The sequence below is a fragment of the Enhydra lutris genome, unplaced genomic scaffold, assembly GCF_002288905.1.
Source record: "Enhydra lutris kenyoni isolate GAN:26980312 unplaced genomic scaffold, ASM228890v2 scaffoldscaffold24, whole genome shotgun sequence".
NCBI classification, from domain to species: domain Eukaryota; kingdom Metazoa; phylum Chordata; class Mammalia; order Carnivora; family Mustelidae; genus Enhydra; species Enhydra lutris.
Genome location: NW_019154108.1, coordinates 17,116,876 through 17,142,789, shown reverse-complemented (window position 1 = coordinate 17,142,789; position 25,914 = coordinate 17,116,876). Strand labels below are relative to the sequence as shown.

General features: G+C 42.3%; 1 protein-coding gene across 1 annotated transcript in view; it reads left to right on the top strand.

Moving 5' to 3' along the window:
• The first annotated feature begins 9,101 nt into the window (after positions 1-9,101).
• LOC111150879 (syntaxin 6) overlaps positions 9,102-25,914 on the top strand; it is a 47,957-nt gene continuing 31,144 nt past the window's right edge. The window contains exon 1 of the mRNA XM_022508547.1: positions 9,102-9,260. Coding sequence (XP_022364255.1) covers positions 9,226-9,260 — 35 coding nt within the window. The 5' untranslated portion in view covers positions 9,102-9,225. The remainder of the gene's footprint in view (positions 9,261-25,914) is intronic.

Genomic DNA, 25,914 nt, shown 5'->3' with positions numbered 1-25,914 from the left:
CCGCCCGTGGGCCCTCTCATGTACTGCAGACAACAGATGGCATGTGCTTTCCCAGTGACATGGATCCCCTAAAAAATAGAAAAAAGAATCCTCCTACTCAGTTGATATCTCTTTACACCCAATAAACAAGTCCAGAACCATTGTTTTTATCTTTCTGGGATCTTTTGTGACAAGTAGCTTTTGTGACCATAAGCTTATGGTGAAGAGAAAACAAACAAACAAAAACCAGAAATAAACCTGAGCAATGGATCTGCCCCACTATTCAGCACCCCTGAAACTCAGGAAAGTGAGGAATTTGCCAGGAGGGTATTTCCAGAATGGCTTCTACCCCTCGGAAGGCTGATGACATCAAAAGTCTCCACTGGCTCCACCAAATCTTGCTCTGCAGCAACTCAACAACCTAGCAACACCCTGGGCCCTCTCCTAATAAAAACAGGGAGAAATACTGAGTGTCATCAGTTGCTAGGTAGAATAGAGAAGCAAAATGGCAGTGCCCACGGCCTTCCAAGGTGACTTTTAACCCTTTATTGGTCTCACACACTGCTTCATCCTTTTAGTGTGCCTGTCTTGACCCTATTCCCAATTTTTAATTATTTTTGGAGCACAGCGATGTGCAAGGCGCAGAAAGACCAACAATACCTGGTCCCTTAAGGAGCTCAAAAGAAAAGAAGCCTTTGGTTCTTCACTGGAGCTTAGTTATCACCCAGGGTCAAGGTAGAAGATTCACACAAAGCTCCCAGGACTTGGAACTCCCTCCTCTGGCTTCCTGCAATCTTAGACCCCTTTTGTCTGAGACAGTATGTATCACTGACTGTCTGGTTATTTTTAGCTTAGGTCTATCATTCCTTGCTGCTTTAGCACCCAGCACAATAAGCTCAAAAAATGCTTGTTGAATAAAGGAGGGCAAGAAAAAGTCCTAAAAGAAGATCCCGAGAGGCAGCCACTTGACTTGCTTGATTAGAAATCCCTACAATCAAGCTGACTCTACCACGGTCGGTCGTCAGGAGAGCATATCAAGTTGGGAAACAGCCCCTTAAGCTTGTCCAGGAAGCTGGGGGATGGGCCCAGATAGGGAAGAGGAAGTAGAGGTGAATGGGAGAGTAGAGTGGAGGCAGGGCCCTGAGGAAGGCTGGCTTGTGCTGGGGTTCAGGTATCTGGGTCTGTGTCCCAGCTGCTTGACCTTGGGCAGACTCCCACATTGCACCAAGGCTCAGTCTCTTCAGCATTAAAAGCAAATCGTGGCATATGTTGCACAAGGTTGTTGAAGTATCAGATGTGGTTCTGTTTATGATGCCCCTTGTAGGCAGCAGAACTGTGAACATTGGCTTCCTTCTGTGGTAGGCGGGATAATGTCCTCCCCGCCATCACCCTAAAGCTATCCACATCCTAATCTCCAGAACCTGTGAAAATGTTATCTTACATGGGATATAACAGATATGATTAAATTAAGAATCTTGAGATAGAAGATTATCCTGGATTATCTGGTGGGCCCAATGTGATCACAAGAATCCTTTTAAAAGGAAGGCAAAGGGGTCAGATTCAGAGAAGATGTGACAATGGAAGCAAGGGAGGCCATTGTTGAAAGGGGACCTAAGCCAAGGAATGCAGGCAGCCTCTAGAATGATAAAGAGAAGAAACAGATTCTACCCTAAAACCCCAAGAAGGAATGTAACTCTCCCAGCACTTTGATTTTAGCTCATGAGACCCACTTTCAAACTTCTGACCTCCAGAGCTGTAAAGAATACACTGTGTCACTCTAGGTCACTAAGTTTATGATCATTTGTTACAGTAGCAGTGGGGAAACTATATGTCTTTCATTTCCCCAAAGAAAAAAGAAGCCAAGTAATGAAATCAATATTTGGGAACCTTTCAGCCCCTCCTAACACTTTCTCTTCTCAGATCTTTATGTTTCTTTCTTTCTTTCCTTCTTCTTTTTCTCCTCTGTTCTTCCCTTTGTTCTTCTTTTAACAGTGGATTTCAAAAAGGAGAATCACAACAATCAATTTGGGAACACTGAAAAAAAATTAAATTTAATTAAAAAAAATAAAAAATAAAAATAAAAAGGAGAATTGCTTTAACGGTCCCTAAATTCTTAAATAAATAGATTTGATGATAATCAAGATCGTAAAGGACAAGTGAAGCCTGCCACACCCCCTAAGCTGGGAATCCCTCGGGTAGGTAAGAGTTCTGTGAATTCTCCTTGGGAAGAACAAGCCCTCCCTCTGAGCAATTGTCTATCCTTAAATCTCAGGCTGTACTTTTCAGTGTCCTGTACTTATCTTGTTCGCTATGGATCCCTTTAATTTTACCTTGGCTTTGTGTGTGTGTGTGTGTCCTGGCTTTTAATATCTATGTATCAAAAAGCCCATCTGAAGAATCTGACGTAATAGGACAGGTCACCCTCAAAAACCAAAAGACAAATTATCAAATTAGCAGGAGAGTCTGTTTGTTAAATAATGCTGTTTTTCATACAATGTAGTTTATCACAGTTAATAAATAGTTTCCTCTTGGCTATTTTTAAAAACTCAGTAGGTGTGCATGTGCTCAAGCACGTGTGCCCATGGGTGAGTGCATGGGGGTGTGTGCATGTGCATGGGTGTGTGTGTGTGTGAAGTCTGATCTGAACCATTAGGTACCATTACCTAATCTGAACCATTAGGTGCTTAGGTAAAATCCATTTGCTAATTTTTGGGGAAGACTAGCCCTTGTGCAAATGGGCAGTAGAGTACTGTAGCAAAGAACATGGGTTAAGGAATCAGACAAACTTGTATTCCAATGGGGCTCTGCCATTTCCTACCTATGAGACCGGGGGCAAATTATCAACCTCTCAGAGTCTCATATTTCTCACGCGGAAGAGGAGGGTAATGACAGTATCCTCCTTGCAGAGTTGTTGTGAGGGTTCAATGAGATCCCTGGTGATGGAACCAAGAGGTGACCAGTTACTTGTTGGGACATTAGAGCACTAGCATCACACACACAATCACCATCGGCCCTCTTGAGCCTTCCCAAATAAACCTGCAGTTTAAGAAAAGACAGTGGGTCTATCTTGTAACCTTAATTCAAGCGTCCTTGCCCTGGCATACAAACAAGTTCTAAAACCTGCCCTATGTAGAAATTCTGGAGCCACTTCTGAAGATTGTGCATGGATTAGCACAATGTCTGCTACATAGTAAGTCAATGTTAGCAATCATTGTTACTATGTTTAGGATTCTCTTGTTTTCCAGGAGAGATTCCCTGTACCCTGACAAATTCAGGAAATTGTCAGAAAATGGTAAAGGTCAACCTGTCCTCCTACAATGGTTCAAATTCACTGTTTTGTCAAGGAGGTCACTGAATTCCAATAACACATTTTAACTTTTAATAGTATCAATATCCATTCATTCATACATGCTTAACTTGCCTTATTCTAGAAACAATCCGGGGATCGAGTTCCACATGGGGCTCCCTGCTCAGCAGAGAGCCTACTTTGCCCTCTCTCTCTGCCCTTGTGCTCTCTATCTCTCTGTCAAATAAATAAATAAAATCTTAAAAAAAAAAAAAGACTTTTAACTTTTGATGTAGTTTTTGAATATGTGGTCACTTGGCTTTCTCACTTTTCTTTTTAAAATTTTTTTTTAACTTTCTGTATTTCTGATTATCCAAGTAAAAATTATGAAATTTTAAATACATTTCCTTTTTTGTACATATAAAATTTTTCTATGTATAAAAACATTTGTATATATGATAAATATGTATATAAAATGAAAGAATGTATATATGTTTAAATGTATACATAAAAACGAACAGTGTATATAAAAATGTATATCATAGGGGCACCTGGGTGGCTCAGTGGGTTAAGCCTCTGCCTTTGGCTCAGGTCATGGTCTCAGGGTCCTGAGAGAGCCCGCTTCCGTCTCTCTCTCTGCCTGCCTCTCTGTGTACTTGTGATCTCTCTCTCTCTGTTACATAAATAAATAAAATCTTTTTTTAAAAATGTGTATCATATATACAATGTTGTGTCTTGCTGTTTTCCATACTTGTCATTACACACTTTAAAACATCTCTAATAATCATCAAATGTATATTCTATAAATTCTTAAACACTGGGGCACCTGAGTGGCTCAGTCAGTTAAGCATCCAGCTCTTGATCTCAGCTCAGGTCTTGATCTCAGGGTTGCGAGTTTGAGCCCTGCTTTGGGCTCCACACCGGGCCTGGCTCATACTTAAAAAAAAATTCTTAATCACTTCTTTTTTTTTTTTTTTTAAGATTTTATTCATTTGACAGAGATCACAAGTAGGCAGAGAGGCAGGCAGAGAGAGGAGGAAGCAGGCTTCCCACTGAGCAGAGAGCCCGACGCGGTGCTCGATCCCAGGACCCTGAGATCATGACCTGAGCCGAAGGCAGAGGCTTGAACCCACTGAGCCACCCAGGCGCCCCTCTCAATCACTTCTTAATGTTGGTATATATGAGTTGAATAGAATTCCTCCTTATTTATTTTAAACCAATATGTAGAGAGTAAGAGTGGGAGATGCTGGTAACATCCAAGGAGAGGAAAGAAAATAACCACTGTGTGTATATTTCCTGTGTCTGGGACTGGGAAACATAGCCATTGCTGGATCAATGGAAACCAACATTAGTGAATGTTTCCTGGAGTATTCTAGAACACAGGGTTTTTTAAAAATTGGGAAAATGATGAAGAATGTAATACCTAACATGTATGTAACACTTTTCTCCCTTACTCTGTGCTGTTTCAAAAAGGACTGAGAGTGAACTCAGCAACGAAAAACAACTCAACAAATGAGCAAAGAATTTGAAGGGAGCCTGCTGGCTCAGTTGGTAGAGCATGTGACTCTTGATCTTGGGTCAAGATCCCAAGCCTCACATTGGGTGTAGAGATTACTTAAAAATAAAATCTTAAAAAAAAAAAAAAGAATTTGAATAGACATTTTGCCAAAGAAAATACACAAATGATCAACAAGCACACAAAAAGATGCTCCACATCACTAACCATCAGGGAACTGTAAATCAAAACCACAACGAGATATTGCATCACACCCATTAGGATGGGTACTATTAAAAACAAACAAACAAACAAAATAACAAGTGTTGGAAAGGATGTGGAGAAATCGAAACGCTTGTGCACTGTAAGTGGGATTGTAAAATGGTGCAGCCACTGTGGAGGCACTCTGGTGGTTTCTCGAAAAATTAAAACTAGAATTAACATACAATCCAGGAATTTCATTTCTCTTTATATACCCAAAAGAATTGAAAGCAGGGTCTTGAATCAATATTTGTGCACCTATGTTCATGCATCATGATTCACGATGGCCAAAAGAGAGAAGGAAGCCAAGTGACCATGGATAAATGAATAGATAAACAAAATATTGTATGTACACACAACTGAATATTATCCAACATTAAAAAAAAAAGGAAATTCTGACACATGCTACAACACGAATGAACCTTGGGGACCTTACGCTAAGTGAAATAAGCCAATCATAAGAAGACAAATACTGCATATTTTCGGTTAGGGGATTCCTACAGTAGTCAAATTCACAGATGCAGAAAGTAGAATGGTGGTTGCCAGGGGATGGGGGGAGGGTAGAAGAGAGTTGTTGAGTTGGTACAGAGTTTTGTTTTTGCAAAGATGAAAAGAGTTCTGGACATTGGTTAAGCCAACACTGTGAGTGTATCTATCACTACCGAATTAAATGCTTAAAAATGGTTAAGATGGTAAATTGTTACTTATATTTTACCACAAGGAAAACATTTTTTAATTACTCTTTAAAAAGGATTAGGGGCACTTACAGCAACCCGTTGATCCTTAAAACAATCCAGTGAGGGAACAGGTTGGGTATTTTTATTCCCATTTTAGAGTAGAAGAGATTCCTTTGCAGTGGTGTCATGGAGCCCCCACAGCTTTTAGGGGAAAGCAATGGCTCCAGTCTGCCCTGGAATCCTTAATGATAGGATGTGATTCTATACTTTCTGATCCTCATTCTCATCCAATTCCTGACCTAGTGACCTGTGCTTGGCCCCCAGCAGCCTCCCTCCATCACCCACTCTTCTAACTTTGCAGACTCACGCAGGGACTGGAGGTTCTCCTGGATGCCCTCTCAGGACTGCACAGAAAACTCAGAGGTGGCATGGCAGTGTCTTCCAGTGAAATGAACAGAATCTAAATGTTACAGTTTCATGAGGTCTAACAAAGGCATTCAACTGTATAAGCCACACTCCTATCAGGATATACAACATCCATCCCTCAGAAAATTTCCTTTCCCAGTCAATACTCCCACGTCAAGGCAACTACTGTTTTTATTTTTTTTTTTATTCCATAAGAATTTTTAAGGTTTTTTTTTTTTTTTTTTTTTTTTTTGGCAGGGAAATAAGGGGAGATGGTTTTTTGCTGAGATTTTTTTTCTGAGCAATTGTGTATGCCAGGACCTGAGGCATGTTAAAGTTAAAAAAAGGAAAGAAAGAAAGAAAGAAAGAAAGAAAGAAAGAAAGAAAAGAAAGAAAAGAAAAGAAAAAAGAAGTAGCTTCCTTTGTTTCTCCCTCATTTTAATTATAGCTTTCCTTTCCATGGGGCTTGTCTGTCCCACCAATCTGAGAGTCCCTTGAAGGCAAGGTCCAAGACTATTTATGTCTGTGTCCTCGCTGCCTAGCACACAGTAAGAGCACAGCAGGTGCTGGGCATTGTTAAGCACCTTTCACACATTAATTCATTTAATTCTTGTGATACTCTGTGAGGAAGGTGTTAGGATGCAGTCCATTTCACAGATGAGGACAAAGAGAAATTTAATAGCTTGCCCAAGACACCATAGTGGGGAAGCAGCAGAACTGAAATTTGAACTCGAGCAATGTGGCTCTTAATCAGTATTAAGAGTATGGCTCTTAGTCAGTATTCTCATCTGCCCCTCAATGACATGTGTTTGTTGAATGAATGAACAATGATCCTTTTCACCTTCCCATCTCCATATGCCCATAGCCAAATTGAATGGTTCTCTCTCCAAAGTTCTTTTTCCCATATCTGACCTTGCTGTTCCTCCTGGGTCTCAGAAGCATGGAGACCTTCTTGTCTTCCCTAAGATTTTATTTATTTGTCAGAGAGAAAAAGAGAGAGCGCAAGCAGGGGGAGCAGCAGACAGAGGGAGAAGCAGGCTTCCCGCTGAGCAAGGAGCCAGATGCAGGATTCAATCCCAGGACTCTGGGATCATGCCCTGAGCAGAAGGTAGACACTTAACTTGACTGGCAGACACTGAGCCATCCAGGCATCCCAGAATGGAGATTTTAACCTCTCTCCTCCCCAGCCTCATTGACTGCCTACATGCCTACCTGCTTGTACTCACTAATCTTTGTCTTACATCTTGTCTTAAGCTCTTCTTTCCACTTACCTCTCAACTCAGGCACAGGAAACCCAAAATGACCCCTTAGGTGATGGTGAAGGCCCTGATAAGGCCTCCCACCAGCCCAGACCACCTGTACCCCCACTCATGACTGCGCAGATGGACCATGGAGTGACCTTTGGAATGACCTACACTACCTTTACTTCATTATAATACATCTGCCTAAGGAGGAGACTTAGACTCATTCACATAACGTACAACGCATGTATAGGCATGTTTCCTTAAGGCACTGGACAAACTTATGCCTGCCTCTACATAGGAACAAGGCTCCCTATCTAACTATTCATCCTAACCCTAAACAAAAGGAACCCATCCACCCTCTCTTGAGGAGTCAAGGCTTTGGAAGTCATTCCCTATGATCTCCTTATTTGCTGAAAATAAAAGTTTTCTTTGTGCGACGACTCAACATGGTTCAGTTTCTGACTCACCAAAGAGCAAACTCATGTTGGTTTAGTTGCACCTTTGCAATTGCTGCCCCATTGTTTGGGGGCCTTGGGGTTTACATGCATTATTATTTAACCTTCACGATAATCCACAGGCTAAATATTATTATTCATGTTTTGTAGAGGAGAAATCAAATAATAGAATCCAGGTTCATATGGGTTTTGTCTGGCTCTTAGGACTCTTCTATCTCCAAAAGGACTGGTGACCTTGAGCAAGTCACTTAACCTCCAAGAATCTCAGATTTCTCATTCTTAAAATGGGCATAATAATGATAATTATCTCATTATGAGAGCAACTGAGAAAACGGTACAGTGCCTGACACACAATTAAGTGCTCAGTGGTCATCAGCAGTTAAAGTTCACAAAGCCTATAGCATACGTAGCACCAGAGCTGGCTAATTGTTTTGACCAAAATGCTTTCTGGAAGGGCTCTTGAACTACAGCGGGGAAGAAATTGCCATAACTGGTCCCTTCTTAGTCTCTTAAAGGAGCTCTCTCCAGGGAAGCCCGGTGTGCTGTATGAGAAAAATTACCTTACTGCTCACTTGCAGGGTACACGGCAATAGAAAATGCATCCAGTTTAGTGGAGAGCGCATAGAATCTGTGACTCTGCCCGGTCCAGGGTGTGTGACCACAGGCAGTCTTGAAACCTCTGAACTTTTGTCATTTACAAATTGGAAATAATACCTTACCCCCAGGAAAATTGCGATAATGCACATTCAGCCTTGAGGGCATTGCGGGACACATAGTAAGACCTACATAAAGGAGTTGTGCAACATTATCATAGTCAGATAATGTATATGAGCGTGCTTTATTGCATGGACAAGATGAACTTATAAATCTTGTCATCAAAATAAAGTGTTAAAAGTACAGGAAAGGTAAAAGGATCATACAGATCAGGTACTAGGGTATTGCCCTCCGGGAGGGAACAAACCTGAGTCGGCAAGGGAGTAACTGTAGCCCTCGCCCACCCGCCTCCGAGCCCCGCCTCCAGGGTTGAGTGACGTGACGCCCAAGGCCCGCCGACGGGGGGGGCGGGGCTGGCCTTGGTCACGTGAGAGCGGGTACGGAAGTGGTGCAGCGGGCCGCGTCTGTGGTTGGCCGCGGCCGCGGGGCTGGGGGCGGGGTCAAGCCGGCCAGACGCGCGGGGAGGAGCCGGGGGAGGAGGCGGGCGCGGGGGCCGGCGTCAGAGTCGGGGGTTCGGTCTGCGGGGCCACCGAGTGCTGGACCGGCGGCGGTCCCGTGCGCCCCCGCCTGCGCGCGCCAGCTGCTCTGGGTTCCTCGGGCCGAGGCCCCGGCGGCTGCGGCAGACCGGTGGGGTGGGCAGGAGGAGGCTCGGAGGGCGCGGGCGCCCTGTGCGCGGAGCGGGCGTGAGGCAGCCGGGCTCCGGGACGCCATGTCCATGGAGGACCCCTTCTTTGTGGTGAAAGGGTGAGTGTCCCCGTGGGCTCCACTGGTGGAGGAGGTGGCCGTGCTGCCAGCCCGCACCTCCCCGCTCTTCTCTCTGGAGGGGGAGGGGAGACAAGTGGAGGCTAGGGAGGGGACAGTGAGGACGGCTTAGCTTGCAGGGCCATGAGCAAGCGTCCAAAGACCTCCCCTCTCCGTCCTACCTGGACTGTGAAAACCGTACCCCCAACCAAGCCCCTGGGGAAGGGGATCCCTTTTGGGCTGTGCGCGGAGATGCAACTTACTTGGGGTGCGAGGGGATCAGCAGCTCTGCAGGTGGGGAGGGGAACACGCGTCCCAGCCCACACTGGGGCTCTAGTGGAGCACGGGGCCCTACTTCGAAGGAGGGAAAACAGCATCTGGGCAGGAAAAGGGAAATGGCCCTCCTGAGCTTTGTAGTTGGCGTTGATGGGGGTGAGCTCCCATTGTCCATTGAGTTTGGAGCGCCGGCCCGCAGAGTGGTGAGACCACAACACGCCCAGAGGCGTCTGAGCACGTTTGCAGGCTGGGCTGCGGGGGAGCAGGGCTCCGGAAGACAACTCAATTCAGTGGGGGCGTTTTTACTGAGTAATGTGAGGGGAGGAAAGCAGTCGTTCGAACTCGGCGGTGATGTTGGAAGGAAAACAAAATGAAATCAGCCAAACTAAACTTTCCTCAGCTTTCTATTAGCAACTGGGATTTTCCCACAGTGCTAAAGGAAGTGAGTGCTTTCTTTTTAATTCCCTGATTTCATCCAGGCTCTTTGACAGGTTTCCCCCATTTCTTATCCAGCCTTTCAGAACAGAACTGCCTTAACTTATTTTTTTCCGAGGAGCTGTCCTGACTCCATCTTTGATTGCTCGATTGTTTGGAGATAGAAACTTTATTTGTACTTTGTTATATTATCTTTGTAGCCATTAAACAAATCCAAAAAAAAAAAAAAAAAGGTCGATTTTCATGCTGTTGTAACTTGTCAGCTTTATGTTTTAAATGTCAGACATAATAAAGTCTGACAACTCCATAGTTCCCAGATCAGGGCTAATAACCACAAAGTGTCCCTTTGCTTCCAACTAGTTGCTGCTAGCTTCTTATTAATGCTGACCAGTTGCTTGAGTGTTTGTGTTTTTTAAGGATTCATCTAAGAAAATTTACATGGTACTTTAGGTGAAGTACTTTGTTATCCATGATACAGTAAAATATGTATTTCTTAACATTTTCCTTAAAGGTCTCTTTCTTCATCCTACTTAAAGGTAGATGGAAAAATGCTGAGTTGCAGTTTGATTAGTAATATGTGGCTCTGTACCTGGAAAATGTGTTATTTGTTAGAAGGATTAGTTTAGGGGTTAATTTTTAAATGTTAAAGCCATGTGTCTTTCCCTCGAATGAAAGTTCTTAATGCTCAGGTTGCAAAGGTTATCATCTCTGGCAGTGGAAACCAGGGATAATCAGAAATTTTTTGTTTGTTTGATTTTTAATGGAATCTGTGAAAATGCTAAATTGCGGCACCATCTTGGCTTTTTTTTCCCCTGATAGTATCCTGTAGAGTCTATCAGTGCTTGCTTACTGATGAGATATCACTGCTGTATCGGAACATTGGCCTGGATTCTTGGTTGACTTTTTTATCATTTTAGCTTGTGTCCTTAAGGTGTCTGAAGGAAGAGATTGGTGTTACCTTCTGCCATAGAAGGTAAAGTTAGCCACAAGGGTGTATCCAGATTGTGACAGAATATTTGGGGAACTGTGTATCTCTGTTTATTGGAAGTATTGAAAATGCATCGCACAAAGTGGAAAATTAGATGCCTACGTTTTGGCCCTTAGCCTAGCAGCTGTTGGTTCTGAGAAACAACTCACCCCAAAATTAAGTAGAAATGACAGGTGATAAATTGAGTGCTAAAACAAATGTTACAGAAGATTAACTGCCCCAGTAGTTCTGAGAAAAGCAACTCATTAGAATTGGTTATGATTGGAAAAGCTTTTAGAAGTAGTAGTAGGTCTTGAATTAGGTTATGAAGATGGGTAGAATTGAGATAATTCAGGCCTGTGTCTCATCTGGACTCTTATTAAAGAGTCTCTTATTTGGTTTGCCTGCTTCTAGTCATCTGCCTTTGGTTCTTTTGGGTTAGTGCTATCTAAAATATAATGTGAGCCATATATGCCATTTTCCTAGTAGCCATCTTATTTATTTATTTATTTATTTGACAGACAGAGAGGCAGGCGGAAACAGGCTTCCTGCGGAGCAGAGAGCCCGATGTGGGGTTTGATCTCAGGACTCTGAGATCATGACCTGAGCTGAAGGCAGAGGCTTAACCCGCTGAGCCACCCAGGCACGCCCTAGTAGCCATCTTAAAAAGTAAAAAGAGGGGCATTTGGCTGGCTTAGTTGGTGGAGCATGTGACTCTTGAGCTCCATGGCATGAGTTCAAGCCCCACAGTGGGTGTAGAGCTCACTTCAAAAAAAAAAAAAAAAAAAAGTAAAAAGAAACTAGTGAAATTAATTTTAATTTCATCCTTAATGTATTCAAAATATTTCAGCAGATGGCTAATATGAAGATTATAATAGGATATTTTAATTTTTCTGTACTATGTTTTCAAATTTGGAGTATATTTTACACATATAGAACATCTCAATTTGGACACTAAATTTTCATCAGGAGTATTTGCTCTATATTTAGAGTATATTGAATTTACAGTTGAAAGAGTAGATTCACATACCCAAACATCCCAGACATACTTAAAAATTTTCCAGTAACTGAGTTGCATGTCAGTTTTTAAATGTAAGTTAATTGAAATTAAAAAATTAGTTCCTCAGTCACACCAGTGCATTGTAGGCGATCCACAGTTATGTGTGGAGCCCATGGTGGGTAGAAGAGGTGTAGCTCTTCTAGAACCCAAGCAGGGGTTCCGCACTTAACATCATTTCGTGGCTGCCTGTTTAAAGTCCAAACTCTTCATGACCACCATGATGCAGCCGTCCTTTACCCTCCAGCCAGCCTGCCTTTTCTCAGCTCAGAGCTCCAGCAAGGTCAGACTTAGTGATTACAACCACAGTCCTGGCTGCTCTTACTCCACGTACACCCACTCTGCCTGGTTCACCCACTAAGCTTTGAAGATCAGTGTAAGCAACTGCATTGCCTCCAGGAAGTGCTTCCCTTGGCACTTGTAACACGTTATTACACCTCTTCCTCTGGCTGTCTTTCATTATTAGACTATGAGCTCTGAGGGTTTGGGGCTGTTTATTTTTCCTGTATTTCCAGCCCAGCACCTTGAATATATGGTATAAATGTTAAATAAATACTCGTGGTGGTGGTGGTGGTGGTGTTGGTGGTTGAGGAGTAGTGGTTCCTGGGTGGGAACACCGCCAGCAGTTGCCCTGAGATGGGCATTGTGTATTAGAAATGATCAAGGAGTGTATCCCGGGTGCTATAGGAAGTTTATTTAGGGAAGTAATAGTAATAGGCAACATTTAAAGGATGCAGCTCCTGTCCAGGCATTTGAGCTAAGTAAGGACTTTATAAACATTTTCACTTATAGGAAGAGCTCTGTGATGTGGGTACCACCCACATTTAGAGATGAGGAACTGAGGGAGCCCAGAGGGGTTATTTGCCTGGAGTCACACAGCTAAGAAATGGTAGACCCAAGATTCAAATTCGAACTGCCTGGTTCTACTCACACTGTTAAAACTTCACAGTACAGGTAGAATAGGGTCAAGGACAGTCTCATTTTGAAGCCATTGGAGATTTTTCAATCTGGGAAATGGAATGACATGAGGGTTTTGGGGAATATTGATCTGGTAGTACTGTTGGAGACATCCATGTGAGGAGAGATTTAAAAGGGGACCAGTTGGAAAGCTGTGTTAATTGAAATATGCAGTTCTTAATGCCCAGATGTTTGGGCTAGGTTTGTGAGGGTTTGACGCGATCAGTGTCCCATTCAGAGCAGAATCCCAGGACACAGAGGAGAAAACCACCACAGTGGGGCAGCTGAGCTCTCAGGGCATGTGGGGCCCCAACCTGGCCTAGACATTCCCAGTGGTGTTTATCGCACCAGAACTCAGTGTCTGAAACTCCAGGCTCTCCTGAATCACCTCCCCCTGCCCTTCGCTCGTAGCCTCTTAGGTGGATCCTGTCCATGTGCTATCACTGGGGCAGCTTCGTTATTCCCCCTGCATCAGGTATTGCCCGTGTATCTGAGCACATCTGGTCACTCTGGTCCCACTCTCTTCCCTCCCTACAGATGCCTGACCAGATCTTCCTCCTTTTAGCTCTCCACTCCTGACTCCCCATTCTCCTTCAATCCCACATCTACTTGGTCATCATGTCCTATCAGGGCCATCCCTTGGATACTTCTGGAATCTCTTCTCCCTCCCTATTTATGGTTCTTCTACCGTAGTGCTTGTCCTTGTTCTCTCCCACCTGGACGTCTGCAAGCAACTTCTTCAGCAAGCTTTGCGCTGCTACCAGATGTGTCCACAGAGACACGATTAGGTCACGTCTCTATTCAGAATCCTTTATTCTAACACCCTTATGGAGTGTCTGTTTTTGTGTGCTGGGAGCTGAGGGTACAGCAGAGAGCAAACAAAATCCCATTTTTACGGAGACTACATTCTAGGGACAGGAAACAGACCAATAACGTGGTATGTCAGGTGGTGATAAGTTCTGTAAGAGTAAAGGGGGGTAAAGAGAAAGGAAAATGGATTCTGGGTGTAATTTTTCTTTTTATCTGACTTCAGGAGGCAGTGAAGTTTGGTGAAAAAACTGTTTTTTGGTAATCGAGCTGACCCAATGTTGGGATCACACCTTTCAATTACTTGGTGTAACTTTGGCTATTGAATTCTCCTCTTTGAACCTGTTTTTACAAAGTGGCTTAGCACTGTACAAAATTGCCTTAACAATACCTGCTTTATTGGTTATAAGGATAAAGTGAGTTAATACATGTAAATGGCCTAGCAGTTGGGGGCACATGTTAAATGCCCAGTAAACATTCTCTTTTAACTGTCTGTTTCTGGGGCGCCGGGGTGGCTCTGTGGGTTAAGCCTCTGCCTTCAGCTCAGCTCTGGGTCTCAGGGTCCTGGGATCAATCCCCGCATCAGGCTCTCTCTCTGTTCAGCAGGGAGCCTGCTTCCCACTCTCTCTCTCTGCCTGCCTCTCTGACTACTTGTGATCTCTCCCTCTCTCTCTGTCAAATAAATAAATAAAATCTTAAAAAAAAAAAAAAAGTCTGTTTCTGTGTTTCCAGCCAAATAAGGTGCCCTTTCTGAGAGGAAAGACCACGTCTTACTGGTTTTTGAGTAACATTTAAACTAATGTTAAACTAATATATGCTTATTTTAGAAAATCTAGGAAACAAAAATATAAAAAGAAGAATAAAAATTTCTTGAAATGCCACCATCCAGAAATAATTTGTTAAAATTTTTGTGTGTTTTTGATCTTAACTTCTATTAATAGTTATAGGCAGGGGGCGCCTGGGTAGCTCAGTGGGTTCAAGCCTCTGCCTTGGCTCAGGTCATGGTCCCAGGGACCTGGGATCGAGCCCCACATTGGGCTTTCTGCTTGGCAGGGAGCCTGCTTCCTCCTTTCTCTCTGTCTGCCTCTCTGCCTACTTGTAATCTCTGTCTGTCAAATAAATAAATAAAATCCTTTAAAAAAATAGTTATAGGCAATATTTTTCACCAGTTTTTGATCTCTTACTATGTATTAGGCACTGTGCTAAGAACCTAACAGTAATTATCTTCTTAGTCCTTACAAAGTAAGTACTGGTACTATTATTATCATTTTACAAATGAAGAAAATGAAACTTAGTTAAAAACAGAACAAAACAAACTTCAGGCTTATATACACTTATAAGCAGAAAGGCCAGGATTTATATATGTGTATATTATTATTATTGAATAATTGTTTTAGAAATTGGGATCATACTGTATTATAATCTTTTCACCTGTATATTTTTTTCTTTTGAGGCATCTTATTTACACATATGTATTATATCCCTAGAAAAAGGATCCTGGGATTTTCCCTCCTGTGTGTTTTTATCTTGCTTCTTCGTGGTCCATGAGGCCACTCGTGAGAGGTTGGTTGATCCCAGAGATTGTCCATATGATGAAACCAAGCTAGTGGTATGGGAGCAGATTATTCTGCCATTTTTCTAGATCTTTGAGTACATCACATCTGGGGCTGATCGCTCCACACATGTTTAACCTGCCTGTGGGGTTCACAGCAATTTTCCCAGCTCTCTGATCTCCAGTGACTTCACATTCGCCAGTGGAACCCTGCTTCATCATCACAGTTAGAGACGGGACGAGGACTTTGGAGCATGGCCTAGTAAGAACCTGGCGTTTGCCTCTTCTCAGCGTGGCTGATGCTCTTGAGAGACTCTGCCAGGACATTCGTGTGCACATTATGGCGGCACTGAAAGATGGCAGAAAGGGGACAGGAGGGCCATCCGTATTTTTTTATATCCTTAAAATGTCTTCAGTGGGGAGGGCTTTTGATGACTACGTTGTATTTTGCCATATAAATGTAATATAAATGATTACCGAGGATGACAGGATGTTTCTAGTTTTTCACTATTATAAGTGCAGTAATGGCAAGGAGAATGAATGCCTGACAGGTCTTTACTGCTGCTTCTGATTATTTCCAGAGCCTGTATTCCTGCGGCAGAATTGCTAATTCAAAGAGTAAGCACATTTTCAAAGTTTCCGATGCGTATTACCAGATTGCCCTCCAGAATATACCCTATCTCCACTCTCTCCCCAACCCCCATCCATTTCCCCTGATCTCTTAAGAGTCCTGGGATTCTCATTTTAAGAAATCATTACTCATTCTCAAAGAGAAAAATGCCATGTTTGAATCCTGTTGTTTTCATCTTTGTATTTTGTTAGGGACTCACGTGGTGCTTGTTTGATGAATACATACATTTTGAGTTTTGGGTTCTGTATTTTTCCCTGTCTTGTTGGCAACTTTTTAGAATTTGCAACTTCTAATTTAACTGACCTAGAAAACCACAAAATTGAGCATTCGAGTATGAGAGTCTCTTGGTACCAAGTGAGTCTCTCCTGTAGGTAAAAGGCATGAATGTTGTGGCTCTTTAGTATTTTGTTTTGGAGGCTTTGTGTGCCTGAGTAAGGATCATTTCCAGGTTCTTGGCTGTGGATCAATGTTGAAATAATGGCCTGAGTAAGCAGATGAGCAATATGGTGTATGTTATGTTGTATTCTTTTTTTTTTTTTTTTAAAGATTTTATTTATTTATTTGACAAACAGAGATTGCAAGTAGGCAGAGAGAGAGGAGGAAGCAGGCTCCCCCCTAAGCAGAGAGCCCAATGTGGGGCTCAATCCCAGGACCCTGGGATCATGACCTGAGCCGAAGGCAGAGGCTTTAACCCACTGAGCCACCCAGATGCCCCTGTTATGTTGTATTCTTTAACTGGCATTTGTCTGTATGTGCTGCCTTCTTAACTCTAGATTGTGAGTTTCTTGAAGGTGAGCATTGTGCATTTTATTCACATTGTTGAGAGAACTATTTATTGGTATAATCACTGAAAAAGAAATCACTTGCTTGCAAGGAAATCTTAGTGTAATGCAATGAATGTAAGTGAGATCTCACATTCTGCGTTTTAAAATCAGAATCAGATGTTTCACCATAAAGACTTTGCACACATTTGTTTTAAGTTTATTGAATGCCTAATACTATATTTGGCTGAAATTGTAGTCTAGTTGGACAACACTATGCAGATATGCAGAGTGTAGGCAAAAGACAATGTGCATTGTGTGTAAGATTTCAGAGTAGAATTGAGATGTTATGGAGACTTGAAAAAAGGAAAGACCCCAGTAGGACTGTTGGTCAAGGACATTTTAGTGAAGCAAGTAGAGGGTCTCATTCTAGCCCATAAAGGAAATGTGTGCTTTTCATTTGCAGAGATGTAGGGACTCTTTCTTTGCTGGGGAAGCAGCCAGCAGAGGTCTAGAGCCAGAAATGAGAAAGAGGAGGATGGGAAGGAGACATGCCAACTGACACAGATTTTGTTTTAGTGAAAAAAATCAGGTTGGATATTAAAGTCGGCCAGTTTGGGGGAGGAAGATGTGGAATACCCAGCTGAGGAGTTTAAATTTAATCTGTTTCCTATTGTAAGTTCTTAATCAGGAGGCAGTTTTAACTAGCAGTTACTGTTTACTTGCCTATGGGCAAACAGCTGTTAAGGGTTCAGACCCAGGTCTTCTGATTCCACAAAGAAAATAGATTTGTCCGAAGGCTTAGCAAAGATGGGATTGAGTAGTCTTGGTACTGGAAGGCACCTCATAGTCAGGGTCAGAAGCGTATGACGCGAGCAGCTGAGATGCCTGGGCCCAGTTCTGTGTGTTTAGCGAGTGCAGACTAGTTATCTTGAAGGTTTCTTCCAGATCTAAAATCCAGTGACTGCACTTAAGTAGAAGTTGTGCAAGGTGAGAAGAGGAAGAGTGTCTAGACAAGTTTGAAATCTTGGAAGATAGAGGCGCTGTTGACTGAAAAGGGGAAGTTAGAGAAGGAAGCAGACTTTTTTTTCCTGCTTTATCTTTTTGTTTGAATGCTTGCTTTTTATTTATTTATTTGTAGGCGGGATAAGATCAGTTTGGTTTTAGGCAAATGAAATGGTCCTTCAGGCAACCAAAAATCTAGGAGTTAATCCTGGGTGAGTGACTGGGGTTGTTAATGCTGTTGGGGAGTTTTCAGCTGAAAGGGATCATTTGAACCTCTGAGTATTGATGAGCACCTAGAAGTTCTAAAAAGTGCTGAGAAACACTAGGACCAAGTGGAAGAAAAGGAAAGAGAAAACTGCTAGAAACTAAAAGAGCACAATGTCACAAAAACAAAGGAAGTGAGAGTTTCAAGAAAACAGCTATGAAGGCTATAGTGGCAAGTACAGTGAAAGTGAAGACGAGTTCAAGCCAGTCATGACTTTGACCTGCGGTGTCGTTGATAGTAGTGGTACTATCCCAGGGGGGTTGTGGAAGCAGCAGCAAATTGAGGTCAAAACTGTATATAACCGTAGGTAACTAAGTAGAGTCAGTTTTTCCCCCACAAGAGTAATTGCAAAAGGTATCACAGTACAGTTGAATTCAGAAATGACAGTGAGGTCAAGTGAAAGGAGTGTGTGTGGTTTTCCCCTCAAATACAGAAGATGTGAGTACGGAAGCCAAGCAGCAACAAGAGCTCCTCCCTTACCTAGCACGAGGGATTGCTGGTGGAAGGAGGTTGGTAGGATATGGGGCAGGAGGGGGATATGGTTACAGAGGCTCGCAGAGCCTGAGTTTTTCAGATTTCATTACTAGAATGGACACCATCTGCCTTTCTTAGCCTCTCAGTATATTGATGAAACAGGAACCTCTCAGTAGAGTTGTGTAGAACGAGAGCTGCCTGCCCCAGATACTGGTCTTGTGGCCGATTGTCTTTTTCTACAGGTGGCCACCCCAGTATATATCCTGCCCCGTTTGCTTTTCTGAAATTATGAAGCTGACATTCTCCTACCAAGCTGGGATCCTAGTTCCTTTCCCTGGGACCTGACTGCCTCCCCTGACAGAATGAGGCAGAGAGGACACTGCTTGGCTCCCGAAGCTTAAGTCCTAAAAGACAGCCAAGCCCGTACAGCTTCTACCTGCTTCTTCCTGACTCAGGACGGAAGGTAGGGGTGTCCGGAGCGAACGTGTGAGAAGTCCAGCTATACTGCAGCTGCTCTGCTAGGGAGATCATGTGCAGAGACACAGAGTCCCCACTGGGGAGCCCATGTTTTTGCAGCCCCAGACACTGTGGAGCAGGGACCAGCCATCTGGTTTCCTGACCTGCAGAATCCATGAGCATAATAAATGCTTGTTTTACTCCCACTAAGTTTTGGGATGGTTGTTATATAGCCACAGGAACTGGAACAGACGCCAATTTGGAGTCTGTCAGCATGGTGAAAGAAGAAAGGAGAAATTAGAAGGCTAACGGAGGTTGCAGCTACAATTACTCTGCAACTTGTTGGCGTAGCCGAATGGCGGATTCTGCAAAATCAAAGCTCCCTAATGGCTGAGATACTCCTTCCTCCAACTTTTCTGAGAAACTTGGCAAGATCTAGAGAAGAAAACTTGGTGATTTTTATGGACATCTAGATGTATTGCCTTTATTCCTAGAGGTTGGTTGGGATATTGGGCCCTTCCCCATGGTGGAACAGACTAGAATGTTGTACGGGAGAGGCTCAGCTAGCAATGACAGAGGGTTAGTGTTTGGCTTTGGAAACAAACTAGGTTAGTTCTGACAGTGTCAACTTTTTATGTGTAATGAGTGGAAGAATCTGGTTTTGAAAGCTTTGATGACTTCATTTTGGTCCAAAAGATTCTTCAAAGATGTGGACTGTGTTTTCACTTTTGACAGTTGCCTGGCATTAGCTCTCTGGGCATTGATGTGGACTGCAGTGAGGGACCTTCATTCTGGTGTTCATGGAGTTTAACCCATGAGGATATGACAGGTTCCTTGATTTTGATAGACCATTTGGTAGACAGCAAGGTGGAAGATCTTCGTCCCTGGCATTTTCCAACACTGTGACTCCTGTTGCCCATGAACTGGGTAAGACAGAAATGACTTTGGAAACATCTGTAGTAGATGTGGCAGCAGAAAATCTGTTTGACTGTTGTGGGGACCTTCTCTGGGTCAGGTGCTAACCCTGTACTTCTAGGAAAGCAGTCAGCAAGTTTTTGGTGACATGGTGCCAGATAGGATTCCCAGAGCTGTCGGTGAGCAGATGGTTAACCTAGAAGTTTGCTCAGCCAAAGAGATCCAGAAAGTCATGGTATCCCTGGCCCCTCATGGAAAGTTCTGGGCATCAGACTTCAGTCATTCCCTTCACACAGTTGAAAGAAAAACCTCAAATAAGTAAACCGCACTTCACAGGAAAAGGAAAGCAGTGTTTTGTGATTTTAACCTTTCTGGAGACTACACAAAATTGGATCTCTGTTGCCCAAGGAGTCAGCCACTGCTGCTGTCTGGTCAGGGTGCTGGGCTCACATGGGCTGTGCAGAGCAGCCCATGCTGGGCATATACGTGGGCGGGAAGATGGGGGGCTGCCTAACCCGCCACTTCTTAGAGAAATGACTCCGTTGCCCTTCCTGAGAGAGTAGTGTGAAGAAAACTCAGTGGGCTCTTCTCCTTCCCTTGTTAAAACCCTCACAAATCTCAAACAGATCACGCTATTATATACTCCTCTTTTTGTTGTTGTTTTCCCCTGTCCTGATTGATTTCCTTGGAATGCCTAGTGATTGTAAATATTTAGTTCCAGATATTTACAAATGGTTCCTAATTGAATGAGTTGTCTCACTAGAGTCTCACACATTAGGTGTGGCTTGGGGGCTCTTGAAACTGACCAGTAATCCCAAGTTCTCTTGAAAATTCTGGTTACCATAAATATCTGGCTTAAAAAAGGATTTGTTTGTGACGCATGATGTTTTCTACTCTCCTTTCATGCCTTCTTTTTTCAGGCTAGCACTAAACTGAAATGAAATTGGGAGGTGTTTTAAACTTTGAGGGACCCCACAAGCTGCTGTTAAAATAAAATTCCATGACACATTACAGGTTCTGGCTCTTCAAGACTTGAACAATTGATAGTTTTCACCTTTGTAATTCCTTGAAACGTTTGTCTTAGAACTGCAAAATAATCACCACTTTCCCTTTCTTGTGTCACTAACTGAAAACCTCTTGAAAAAATAAGAGATTGAGAGTAGAATAAGCCAGGTCACTGGCCAGGCCTGTGGGTGTTGAATGTTATCCTGGGATTGCTTTGTGGCATTTATCTGATTCCTGCCATTTCTTTGACGTCTTCTTCAGAACATGCTTAAGGACTCCTTGATTTCACTCCGTGCTACTAGAATTGACTCCGTCTGTGTGCCCCCTCCTCCCCATCAAGTCTGACTATCAGTGTCTTAGGAGTTGCAGTTATGGAAGTGTGGTCCTTGGATCTCAAGGGGTTCTTGGCCCTTTCACGGAAGACTCCCTTAACCTAAAACGCTTCTCATAATAACTCAGATGTCATTTGCTTTTTCCATTGTACTGACATTTACACCAATGATGCAAAAAAATGTGGCAGGTAAAACTGCCCTGCCTTAGTCTAGGTCAAGGCAGTGGCACCAAACTGTACTAGTAGTTACTGTGTTCCTCCCTTGCAGTGAAAAAGAAAAAAAGGTATATTCCCTTAAAAATGTTCTTCATTGAAATATTAAAAATTATTAATTGTATCAAATCTTGATCCTTAAAGACACTTCCATTTTTTTTTAAATTTTATTTATTTATTTGACAGAGAAAGAGATAGGAAGAGCAGAAACACAAGCAGGGGGAGTGGGAGAGGGAGAAGCAGGCTTCTTCACTGAGCAGGGAGCCTGATGTGGGGCTCGATCCCAGGACCTTGGAATCATGACCTGAGCTGAAGGCAGGTGCTTAACAACGGAACCATCCAGATTTTAAAGTTCTAATTTGCCTACCATAAAATTGATCTTAATTTTTAGTGTACATTTCTTCACAATTTGACAAATGGATACAGTTGTGTGCAATCACCACCTCCACAAATAAGATATAGGACAGACCCATCCCCCCTAAAGGTTTCTCTGTGTCCCATTGTAGCCGAACTAATGTGAGTTTGCCCCTTGGTGAGTCACAGATAAAACTATACCAGGTGGTGTAACGAGCACTGGGTGTTCTATACAACTGATGAATCACTGAACTCTACCCCTGAAACTAATAATACACTGTATGTTAATTAATTGAATTTAAATAAAATTAAATAAAAAAATACTGTGCCAGGTGAGTTGTTGCACAAAGGAAACTTTATTTGCAGCAAATAAGGAGATCACAGGGAATAACTTTCAAAGCTGTGATTCCCTGAGCAAGTGTAGATGGGTTCCTTTCATTTAGGATTAGGATGATTATTTAAAAAGGGGAAGCTTGTCATATGTAGAGGTGGGTGGAAGGTCGCACATGTGCCTTCAGGAAACATGCCTGTGTGTACATTGTATGGTAGGTAAATGAGGCCTATGTTCCTCTTTGGGTGGAGAATTTAATATTATAATGCGGTAAAGGTAGTTGTCGGTCATTCTAGAAGTCACTCCATGATCTGTCTGCACAGGCTTGAGTTGGGGCTTACACTCAAACTGGTCTGGGTGGTCTGGGCTGGCTGGAGGTCTTGTCAGGTCAGTTGCTATTGCTTGAGGGGTGGCGGTTTTCAATTTTTGACAATTATGACTAAAGCTACGGTAAGAATTTCCAGGTGGTTGTGTGAATGTACGTTTTCATGTTACCTAGAAGTGAGATTGTTGGGTCATATGATAAACATGTTTGTTTGTTTGCTTTTTAAGATTTTATTTATTTATTTGACAGAGAGAGGGAACACAAGCAAGGGTAGTGGGAGAGGAAAAAGCAGGCCTCCCGCAGAGCAGGGAGCCTGATGCGGGGCTCGATCCCAGGACCCTGGGATCATGATCCGAGCCAAAGGCAGAGGCTTAACTACCTTTGCTTACCAGGCACCCCGATAAACCTGTTTAATTTAAGAAAGGCATGTTATTTTCCAAAGTGGTTGTACCATTTTGTATTCCTACTAGAAATGCACAGGAGTTCCAGTTACTCCACTACCTGGTCAGCCCTTTGGTGATGTCAGTCATTTATTTTAAACCATTCTCAGTTAGTAGTGGTATCTCATTGTGGATTTAATTTGCATTTTTCTAATAACTAACGGTATTGGACATCTTGTGTGCTTAACTATCATCTATATGTCGTCTTTGGTGAAGTGACTATTCACATCTTTTGCTCATTTCTTACCACCCCCTCCTCCCATTTCTTAATTAGGTTTTTCTTGTTACGTTTTGAGAATTTTTTTTAAAAAAGATTTTATTTATTTATTTGACAGAGATCACAAGTAGACAGAGAGGCAGGCAGAGAGAGAGAGGGAAGCAGGCTCCCTGCTGAGCAGAGAGCCTGATGCGGGGCTTGATCCCAGGACCCTGAGATCATGACTGAGCCTAAGGCAGAGGCTCAACCCACTGAGCCACCCAGGCACCCCAGTTTTGAGAATTTTTAAAAAATTATATTCTAGATAAAAAGACATTGATCAGTTATGTCACATAAATGTTTTCCCCCAGCCTTTGTACACATTTTACTATTCTATGTGACAAACTGAGAGTATGGCAAAGCACTTTTGCTATATTATGGTATAAGATGGTTGTCTCTGGGAAAAGCAATTTGTGATTGAGTTGCTAGCTGAAATAGCTCGTTGTTTTTTTTTTTTTTTTTTTTTTTTCCTCCACAGACTCTCATTTTTACTTGAAAGTATGCCTGGCAAACTGGCTATTAAGACTTGCATATGTTCTCAAACTTGAAAATTACCTAAAAAGTACTTGAGATATTTTCTCAAAAATGAAGAAAGTGAACCTGTCACTTAATAGACAATTGACAGGTTTTATTGCAGATGATAAAATTAGAGCCCTTTTTTAAAAAAACAGGATTTTGGAAAGTTTCTATCAACTCCTATTATCTTACAGGTTCCCAGTAGTTAACTTTTTCTGATGAGATTGGTGGTGGTATTATATGATTTGGGATATTGTTTAATGAAAAGAGTCAGCATTTTCAAGACCTGTGGTACTCAGCAAACTAATACTTTACAGATGACCAGTATATGTGATAAAATCAAACATGGGTAGGTAAAGGATCCATTCAAAATACAATGGATGGTAATATATGAAGAGTTGAAAAAGTCTTTGATACAGTTTCAGGTTCCACATCGCAACTAACCTTTAAGAAACTGCCACTTTGTTAAGTTTTGGTATGGGGTCAAAAAAAGAATATCCACAATTAACTAAACAGGCTATTAAAATACTCCTCCCTTTTCCATCTGTCTATCTATATGAGGCTGCATTTTCCTGTATACTTCAACAAAACATGTCAACAGACTGAATGTAGAAGGAGATATGAGAATCCAGCTGTCTGTTAAAATAGATATTAAAGAGATCTGCAAACATGTGAAACAGGGTAATTTTTTTTTGTTTGTTTTAGAAGTTTTATTTTGCAAAAAACATTATATTAACATGTAGCAAGTTTAGTATGTTTGATTACTTGATAAATACTTTTTAAACATCTGTTTGAAATTCTAATATGGTGAATGGCAATAGATAAATAACCCACGCCAATCTAAGTTCTTTTTTTTTTTTAATGTTACGTTAGTCACCATACAGTGACTAACACTATTCACTGTTTGCATATTACACCCAGTGCTCCATGATCCATGCCCTCCTTAAGACCCATCACTTGGCTCACCCTTCCCCCCCCACCCCTCCCCTCTAAAACCTTCAGTTTGTTTCCCGGAGTCCATAGTCTCTCATGGTTCACTCCCCCTCTGTTTCCCTCCCCCCCTTCATTTTTCCCATCCTTCTCCTAATGTCCTCAATGCTATGCCTTATGTTCCACAAGTAAGTGAAACCATATGATAATTGGCTTTCTCTGCTTGACTTATTTCATTTAGCATAATCTCCAGTTCTGTCCATGTTGATGCAAAAGTTGGGTATTCATCCTTTCTGATGCCTGAGTAATATTCCATTGTACAGTCCAAGTTCTTTGGGGTCTTCAGTAATTCTGAAGAGTGCAAAGGAGCCCTGAGATTAAAAAAGTGTATGGAGGGACGTCTGGGTGGCTCAGTTGGTTAAGCATCTGCCTTGGTTCAGGTCATGATCCCAGGGTCCTGGGATCGAATCACCTGTCAGTCTCCCTGCCCAGTAAGAAGCCTGCTTCTTCCTCTCCTCCCTGCTTGTGCTCTCTCTCACTATCTCTGTCTGTTTCTCTCTCTCAAATAAATAAAACCTTAAAAAGAAAAAGTGTATGGATTGAGAAAGTGTATGGATAGAGAATTTAATTTGAGCATATAGTCATGTTCTGGGGTTGGAGAGTATGGTATGCCCTGGCCTCAGGCTTCTTTGGTTTAAGGCTTCTTAGTTCTCAAAAAGGAATTTATATGTACGTTACAGAACTGCTAATTTTTATATTCTTTAAAATGAGATGTCATGATCGATGCCTTTTTAACTCTGTCTTCTAGTACCATAGGTGATATTCAACACCTAAAAATAAACCCAAGTACCCAGTATTATGGGGAAATGTGTACCTCTTTCTCCATCAAACCAGACAGAAACCATAGGAAAAAGTAAAAAACGCATGCTTAGTCTCTCTCCTTTTTATGTTAAATAGAGTTTCTCATTAACACAGAAAGTATAAGACTGATGTGGGAGGAACAATGAGAGGACCCTCTTAACCTTAAACTGGGTGTTGAACAGACCTGGGGAGATGTCACTATTGGCCATACAGCTCAGTGATGTATTCAGCCTGGCCCCATAGTTCTATTCTCTGTTTTAAGACTCTTTTTAGCTCTCATGAGTATTCTCAAACCGAAATATTATTGTAAGGCACCTTTGTTCATTTTGCTAGTGCTTTATCTTCGGACTAAACTGTCAGAGGGACTAGGGTGCATGCAGTTTCTGTCTTAAAGCTATAGGCAGCAAACACCCTGAGTGAACCCCCAGCAGTACCAGTTAAGAAATCATTGAAGGATCAAAACAGATCTCTTAGTTTAGGTGTGTGAAGATTATAATATTTGATACAAGAGACCATATAATTAATTATAAAATGATT